The sequence below is a fragment of the Perca flavescens genome, chromosome 5 (genome assembly GCF_004354835.1).
Source record: "Perca flavescens isolate YP-PL-M2 chromosome 5, PFLA_1.0, whole genome shotgun sequence".
NCBI classification, from domain to species: Eukaryota; Metazoa; Chordata; class Actinopteri; order Perciformes; family Percidae; genus Perca; species Perca flavescens.
Window position 1 is genome coordinate 29954727 of NC_041335.1, and position 9247 is coordinate 29963973.

Consider the following 9247-nt stretch of genomic DNA (forward strand, 5'->3'; position numbering starts at 1 on the left):
ATCAGCAACCATTTGATAATCAGTTAATCATTTAAGGCATTTTTTCAAGCAAGGTTGTCTTAAATTGAAGTCAATTTTCTTTTGGTTTTGGACTGTTGTGATGTCACTTTGAGATCTGGGAAAATTCCACTTTCCATTGTTTTCTGCTGCTTTATAGACCAAATAACCAATCAATTAATAAATAAATAATTAGATTAATCTATAATAAAAAATTAAAAACATTGATAGTTGTGTTTTTTAACATAAATACCTGGTCACAGTGTTGCTTTGTGTAAGTAAATACCCCAAAAGCTGTTTTTTCATTCCATGAACTAATGAATGTAATCCTGTGTTGCCCACTTTTGAGTTGTGTTGTTTGAGTGTTAATTAAAAAAAACAACTCATATGAGATTTTGCCAACTTTTCTGCCTTTGTGAAGCCGACTAGTACACACCACTGTACTGCATATCGTTGATGTGTTTTGTGTTTTATGGAGATTCATTTCCAATTGCATGCTTTGAAAGTGTTTATTTGTGTTTGCGTTTGAATAAGACAGCAACAAAAGTAATTTGGAGTCTCGGAGTTTATGTCGCTACAACTTTTAGGTAAATAAAAACGCTTTAAAGTGATGGAGTGTAAATGTGATGCTGGAAACAACAATATAAAACAGACAAAGAGAATTACTTGTATTTTCTTTCTGCTGCGTCGTGGGAACATTCATTGGATTCTGCCCCATCTGTTGTAATCAATAACGTGACCATCTTGTTTTTTTATGAAACGCACTTACTCTTAATTTCATCCACCAGTGGTTTTAGAGAGAAGAATGTGGAGTTACCTAGAAGGCTTTGACATTATAAATCACCTCTTGAGACCAGATTGTACAGCAGTATCGATTGATCCTGATATATCACAAAAATTTACTGTCACTTCTGTTTTCAATTAAAGATACAATCAGTCAGATAATGACTTAATTGGATTTTACAGAAGATTGAGTTTTATTGCCCAGTGCTTTACGAGTTTAGTTAAGGAAGGCCATTTTATCACGGTTGTCAGGGGCAACCGGCTGCCGCTTGCCTGGTCCTTCTGTAGCTGTTGCCCCGGTGTACAGCGCAGGGGAGAAAGTGTCACAGGATTGGTTTTCCTTGAGCTGCCTCTGCCTCCATGAATCAAGCCCTCCCCATAATAGATAAAATCTGCTCGGATCCCACCGCGACACCTCCAGGTGGAGTGATTGCTGCTCGCCACAGACAGGACATGTTGGATGAGGACGCAGTGAGCTCAGAGGTGGAAACTTCAAACAGTTTTGGATCATTTTTAGATTATATATTCATGTCTGAGGATGCCCCACTGGAGAGTAAAGAATATTCTTTAAGATTAGTTTGGATCAGCTCACCTGCTCTAGGTGCCAGAGATAATCTGATTGGTTGTGTGTTACACCCAAGCGGTAACTTCCAGTGACAGAATTTTAATCTGGGGATAAACAAACAAAACACATTTGGGAACATTCATGGCCACAGTAGGCCTGTCACCACATAAAGGCTCTCCAACAAAAGGCCAACATCTTTTACAGTATTTCTGCCTGAAGTGCTGTAATTTAAAGAAACTCTAATGCAGATTTCCCCTCCCAACTTTCTTAGTTGCTGCAGGTCCTCACACTTCATCAACTTTGGGCCACTAATAAGCCACTAAGATGAAAACGCCTGTACTGATGTACAGGGCCTTTGAATTTTTCTACAGACTGATACTGTAAATGTCTCAAATGGAAACAAATTTGAAATACCAAAGCAAACGAGATGGATATATTAAACACTTTTCAAGATTATACAGTAACTTTACCAATCTAAATCACAAAAATTAGCATCTTTTACACATTGAGATGGTGATTTTTACAATTTGTGTAGCCAAACTTTTCTCTTTAAACATGTTTTATCATTTAAACCCTGTCATTTTTTTTTGTTTCAAAGCATCTTTGACATCCTGGGTCCTACCTGCTGTCCTGAGAAATTACATCATGCCATTTACATATTTTTCTCATGCAGTTGTATCAATTCTATTTACCGTCTAAAATTCCTTGAGTATTTTTGAAAAGGCTAATAGCCAACTTCTCTGCATGTACTGGCTGTAGCTGATAGCCTGTCCCGTTTGCTGGCTAGTAGTTGAGAGGATCGCAGTGCCGTTTGAAGGACAGGCAGAGCCCCGGTCATAAATGTCCAAGCACCAATAAACAGGCTGAACTAGACAGACTAAACCAACTTAACAGGCCCCTGTGACTCTGTCCATCCACAACCAATCTGAGGACGTTACCCATCATTTGTCTTTACACCTGCTCTGCCTGATCTGACAGGAGGACCACACTTCTCCATCACTGGAGTTTCTATAATTGACTTAGACTTTTAGATTTTCCTTTATTCCACGATGACCCCTCAAGAAGGTATATTCATATAGTTACACATGAAGCCCAAAAGAAAAAATTAATAAATAATGAATGACTTATCATATTTATAATTATAATTTATAATACTGAATTTCCCCTTGGGGATCAATAAAGTATCTATCTATTATGTTACCATATTTAAAAAAGAAAAAATTGAAGGTGAAGAACTGCCAATCACAAGATTGTATAATCATTGTGTAAGTGTCAAATTCCAAAAATAGCTGATTTTTTTTCCAATCTACATTTAGTGATCATATAGAGTGCTTCAACTTATTTTGTAGTATCCTAAAAAAAACATAGACTTCCTTTTTCCCTGGAGATTGATGGTGGCTGAGTGATGTTCTCACTAATTCAGACGTCCGGCTAATTCCTCTGTAGGATCTCCGTGTCCCGCCTCCCCGGGGAGACTTAAATCAGCGTTTCTGTGACAGGACTTCTGAGTGGCAGCAACGCCCCCAATCAGCACCCAATAATAACTCCACTCAGCAGAGGTCAGCCCCTCCTTCTGCTCCTACACCTTCTGAAGAGGGGCCCTGCTGGAAGGGTTGCCTCTGCTAATATAAACATGAGGTCCAAGATGTTGAATGAGTGACAAGAGTAAAGCAAATATTGAATAAAAATATAATTTCGCAAAGCAGAAATAAATTTTTGAAGACTTTCAAATATTAACAATAATTTGGAGGCCCGACTGCAGTGACTCTGAGGACCCCCTATAGGGGCCCCGGACCCCCTGTTGAAGATCTCTGCTCTAAATGATGTGCTAATTATGAACAATAATCCTATACTAACATACAGTTGGCTATCATTAGGCCTTTTATAAAGAACATGTATTTTTGTAGATTAAAATCTTTTTTTGTGTTTTATATTAAATGCACATTCAGCAGATATTTAAATAAGTCTTTCTGCATCTTTAACTTGCAAAAAAAAAAAAAAAAAATCAGGCCTTATGCCAATTACAATGCATCCTGCAGTAAAAACTTTTATTCCAGTTTGTGTTTTAGTCTTTTATCAACGAACAACATGAATAAATTTATTATGCGTTGTGGTGTAGGCGTTCACCCGCCACCTCCCACTCCCCACAAATCTACTCGGCCGGCACAAACTGCAAAGCCACTCTAGTCACCTTGAAATTTCCTCTGCTATTTTCCAATTAAAAGCTTAATAGCCCTGGAGACGGGCTTCATGTGGGGAAGTTTACCGTGCTCTTATTCTCTGTAAGCCGCGCAAGGCTCGGATCCCATTATTTGCTTGAATAAACCTTTTTTACGGTCAGAAATGGGCCCCGGCTTTGTCCGGTGTTATGTTTCAATGCCCTCTATTAGTCCAGCAGAAGGGACATATCAGCATCCTCGACATAGTTCCCAAAGGGCTTTTATACATGTAGAGACCTAATCATCTAAGTTATGTACGATTGTGTAAAAGGTACAGAAGCTGCGAGCACTTTGTCCAAATTAAGTCTTCTTAGCCTGTGGGCCTGCAGGCAACAGGGAGGGGAAATATACACTAAAGTCATGACTTTTAAAATCAAAATATATGAGATTTTTGAATGCCTTATGCTTATGTTAATTCCTCAAAATTGAACATATGTATCTGAAGAGACCTGATTTTTGACAGCTGGGATGTCACATTATTCTCATTTGAGTGTAACAATTGACTTGTTGGACTTAAAAATAAGTGTAAAGCTTTAGTCAAATTATTTATGATGCTGTTTTCAGTCTAAAAGGCATGTTTGTTTTCATGTTGAATTGTTAAAATATGAATTTTATGTGTCATATTCTTTTCTAAATCTACAAATCGGTGCCAACAGAAAAGGCACAGACTTGTGCATGTAGTCTTTTAAAGTCTTATAAATGTTTAATTGGTTGTTTGCTTTATGCAGGGACTTGTTTTTTCCCCTCAGTGTAGACAGCTGGGATGTCACATTTGATATTCAGCTGACTTATGGCTACACATATTTTACAGTAGGTATGTATGCTACTATGAGTTTAAATGTCATGTTTTTTCCCACCTTTACTTCTTTTAAGAAACAGTTGGCTGCCAATAGAAAAGACACTCACTTATGCGGGTTGTCTTTTAAACTTTATCTTTACCATAAATGTTTCATGATTGTTGGGGGTGGCTGTGGTTCAGAGGTACTGTAGAGTGGGTCGGCCCTCAACCACAAGATTGTATAAGATCAGTATACTGTAAATGTCATGTTTTTGTCATGTTAACTTAACTGTTATATAGGCTCAGTTGAGTTTGGATATAGATTTATAAGCTTACACATATCTTTTTTAGATATTTTCCCAAGGGGGTACATGAATTGTCCTGCAGTTTGACCTTTTTCTGGACCTATTCTGCAGCTTCCTTGATAAAGCTTTAAGGAGTCTCAACTTTTCATCAAGTCTTTAAATACACGGAGGGGATGTTTGATTCTGCAACCCAGTATGTTTGTAGTCTTCTTAAATTTTGACAGAAAGTTATTGTCCCGTGTTTTAAGGAAACTCTACAAACGTGTGAACCTTGCAGGGAAACATTATCTGATCCTCACTGGCAGGTTTTTTTTTCTTTCTTTTTTCTCCTCTCAGCCTCACATGGACATTTTTTGCAGCGTGCTTTGACGCAAGTGACAGCGTTTGGTTACTCGTCTCCATAAGTGCGTGTCAGCCCTGATGCATATCTGTGCTGTCAGCCGGGGGGGAAAGGTGGATCCTCCACAACAAGCCAACACCTCTTATCCTCAGCCTGTCATGCGTGTGGCAGAGCTGCTCCATCCAGCTCCATCTCCAACAACACCACTCCCGCCCCGCCTCGCCTCTTCGCAGATGCACTTGCACGTCCTGGAAATCACGCTGACAGAATGAATGGCTACGGGTCTCCCTACCTGTACATGGGGGCTCCGGTGTCTCAGCCCCGGGCCCCGCTGCAGAGGACCCCCAAGTGCGCGCGCTGCCGGAACCACGGCGTGCTGTCGTGGCTCAAAGGTCACAAGCGCTACTGCCGCTTCAAGGACTGCACCTGCGAGAAGTGCATCCTCATCATCGAGCGGCAGCGCGTCATGGCGGCACAGGTGGCGCTCCGCAGGCAGCAGGCCAACGAGAGTCTGGAGAGCCTCATCCCGGAGTCCCTCCGAGTGCTGCCCGGCATCGGCATGGCCGGAGCCGGCGAGGGGAACCAGGGAGCCCCGCCGAGGACGGAAGAGCTGGAGCTGAGGTGGAGCAGCACGGAGCCGGTGCAGGCCGAAGCACAAACATGCACAGGTGGGAGAATAATTCAGAGGACTGCAAGATAGAGTTTGACTTGGCATGTTTCAATCCTGATGAATTATGACTTTTATTTCATGGAATGAATTCAATGAAAAACGGCCCAAATTATGAAACGACGTTCTTTTTTGCCGAAAAAAAAACCAAATATTGACAGAAATAATTAAAAACTGCTACTTATTGCAAGACTGTAAGCTATTGTACATATTAGTCACAAAATGCCACATTCTCACATGACCTTTTTACCAATACATATACATTTTTTTTTTTACAGTTTTCACACAATCATGCATAAAGATTATGTCAGAAAAATATTTTTATTTAAAATAAGAAAAAGAAGCAATTAATTCCTAAATAAATACATGCATATGTGTTGGGTGGTAGCACAGTGTTTACAAGTAGCTTACTTTAAGATAATGCCAATATGTGCATTTTTAGGTCATATGCCTAGCTCTAAATGTGTGTTCCTTTAGGGAATGACAACTTTGCTAAAATGAAAGGATTCATTCCAACCATTTCCATTGTTTTCAAATGATCAGGATGCGATAAGAAATATAAAACTATACTGATTCTCAGGGGGAGAAATTGACATGTCACAGCAGCGCAAAAGGCTTAGAGGCAATACAACAATCAAATAATTAATTTTAAAAAATTATCTTTTATTTATTGTGCTAAAGGTCAAATAAAACATTGTTTTTGTGACATTTTTACAAAATATTTTAGAAAATGTTTTTTTTTTTAAAAAGCCACCAAAAAAACTCACCATTAAGCTTATATGAGTTATTAAAAGGGATGAACATCTATTGGTTCTGACAGCATTTGTAATAGGTTCATGTTGCATTTTCTTTGTTTAATTTTTTTGTTTGTCATTATATACCGTATATAGCCATACTGAAAATTGCATGATTGTTTGTTTTCTTTTTTTTTACAAGGAATTATTTTACACTGAGCTTACCAAAATATAAAACAATGATTCAGTGTTTATCATTTTGTAAGATGGCATAGGCCTGTGGTCAATTTGAGGTTGCAAAACTACTTTTTAACAAAAGAATATCAATTCGTAGATGAAGCTGTTTTAATTCCAGTATTTTAATAGTTTGTTACCTTCTGTTTGTTGTTGAGCAAGCAAATACGTTTTTATTGAAGTTTTCATGAAAAAGTAATATGCTCAATATCCCCCCTGGCGTGATAATTATAGGCTGTAGCTACTGAATTAGCCTATTGAATATTATGTTATAATAACCAACAGTGCAGATTTGGGTTGTTTGTTTTTGACTCCACTTTGGTTGTTTTCTGACGACTTAAACATTTGGACACAATCACCGATCAGCTGACTCCACATCCCGCTGACAAACGGAGCTGAGTGGTTTAAAAGATTACAGTAATCAGCGGCGGACAGGACCAATCGAATGTAATCGCCATATTTCTTACAGGAGGTCAACTTCAGATGAAATGTTACCGAGCAACAAGCGATCTGTTTACAAAATGTGGTCAAAAGGCATCGACGGTAGATTCCTCACTGACACGCGGTCAGCACTTTGTGTTAACAGCTTCGGAGAGGAGAAAGTCAAGTAAATCCGCATTATTCTCTGTGTTGCAGACACACTTGACAAGCGATTAATTCTGTGTTACGTTTCTCTTGATGAGAGCTTAGGAGAGTGGAATTGGAGTTTGCATTAGGCAAAGGGCAGAAATCTTTTTGGAGTCAGATTGGTGTCTTTTATTCATTTAATAGGCCACTTTGTGCATGCATGGCTTTCCTCCAAGCTGAAGTGTATTTTTGTTACCCTGTGTGTTTCCTGCCCAAACCTGTTCCCTGACTCTCTGTTCCTTTTTTTGTATTGCAGAGCCGACAGAGGACGGTCCTGATGAGGGGTCCGGGGGTGAAAACGGGGGGAGCTCCAGTGAGAAGGAGCAGGACCCGGTCAGCTCCCCTGAAGGCTCCAAACCAAACTCCTGCTACACCCCGGAGCCCCCAGAGACCCCCTCCCATCCGGAGGACAGTCGCTACAGCCTCCCTAAAGCCGGCAGCGCAGAGAAGGAGGCCAAAGCAGAGAGTCCGCACAAGTATCCGGTCAGCTCCGGAGAGCAGGGCGTGCTGATCGAAGGCCTCGCCGGCTCCATCAACCTGCCCTTCAGCCTCCGATCCAACCGGCCGCCGCTCGAGGTTCTCAAGAAGATCTTCCCCGCTCACAAGCCTCCTGTCCTGGACCTCATCCTCCGAGGCTGCGGGGGGGATCTGGTGGGGGCCATCGAGGTACTGCTGTCCAGCCGGAGCCCTGACGGGAGCGCGCACCCGCACGCCGACCCGCACCAGGACACCCTATTGCTGCCTTCAAACGGACACCTGTTCGAGCACACGCTGGGCTCCTACCACCCGGTGTCCTCCTCCTCCAAGTGGTCGGTGGGCTCTGCTTTCCGGGTCCCCGAGTCCCTCCGGTTCACATCCGACTCCGCTTCGGGCGTGGTGTCCACCGGTCCGCTGGGCGTCCCCCTGCAGCACCCGTCTTTCCCGCAGCCCACGCGCTACCCGCTCATGCTGCGCAACTCTCTGACTCGCAGCCAGGCCAGCCCCTTCATGCACAACGACGTGACTCTGTGGAATACCATGGCTCTGCAGCAGCAGTACCAGCTCCGCTCGGCGGCCCAGTACGTGTCGCCGTTCTCTCCCGCAGCCCCAACCGGCCCCGGGGGCTCCGTGTTCCGCAGCTCCCCCATCCTCCCCTCCAGAGCTTCCGAGGAGCAGCGCATCAGCATCCAGGAGGAGAGCTGCACGCTGGGATCCAAACCCGGCCTCTACTCCCCCGATGAGGAGTACGAAGAACGCTCCGACTCCGCAGACTCCCGCATCCTGAACTCATCCACCTAAAGTAGCTGCTGATGGACTACAATATAGCAGGAGACACCAAAATGTATTATTGTGAATGGACATCCAGTGTGTGTAGCCAAAAAGGGTCTTTTTTCTTTCTTGTTTGAATTGAACTTTGTCAAGCAATCACCCTTTGATAAGGTGATGTTAACCCTCTAACATCCACTCATGCTTTCAAGATGTCAAGTGGACACGACCAAAAACGGATGAATGTAACAGACTCACTTTTTTTTTGTTGAAAATCTCTTATCTATTTCCTGCAAGCATGTTTAGTACTGTGAACAGTTTCGATGTTAAGGATCAGCAATGCATGTGAAGAGTATGCCAAATAAATCTGAGTTTTCCAAATGGATCAGATTGTCTTCTTTAGTGTCACTTATTTAATTCCAAATGGTTGACTAAATTGATATTTAACATAGGTTTCATTATTTCAAATTAAATGTTAAATACAGCCGGTATCTTGACTTTATTGTAACAGTGGTATAAATGACTTAACTAATCTCATACCCATCTTAAGTAACATCTAGAGACAAGCACTGGTAGAAAGTAACATTAACTACTATATAACATTAAGTAAGTACATTAACTTAACTACTGCACTTCGGTAATTCTGAGGTACTTTACTTGAGTGTTTCCATGTTATGAAGCTCAGCGCAAATTCTTTCAGGAAGACGTCATTACCCCAATCACTACTCATTCTTAAATCAAATCAGCTGTTCA

General features: G+C 41.6%; 1 protein-coding gene across 1 annotated transcript; it reads left to right on the forward strand.

The window, feature by feature from the left end:
* Window positions 1-3093: 3093 nt before the first annotated feature.
* On the forward strand, window positions 3094-8879 carry dmrt3a (doublesex and mab-3 related transcription factor 3a). The gene is made up of 2 exons (XM_028578692.1): window positions 3094-5655; window positions 7506-8879. Exons 1-2 carry the CDS (start codon window positions 5256-5258, stop codon window positions 8525-8527), a joined length of 1422 nt encoding a protein of 473 aa, XP_028434493.1. The 5' UTR covers window positions 3094-5255; the 3' UTR covers window positions 8528-8879.
* The last annotated feature ends 368 nt before the right edge of the window (window positions 8880-9247 follow it).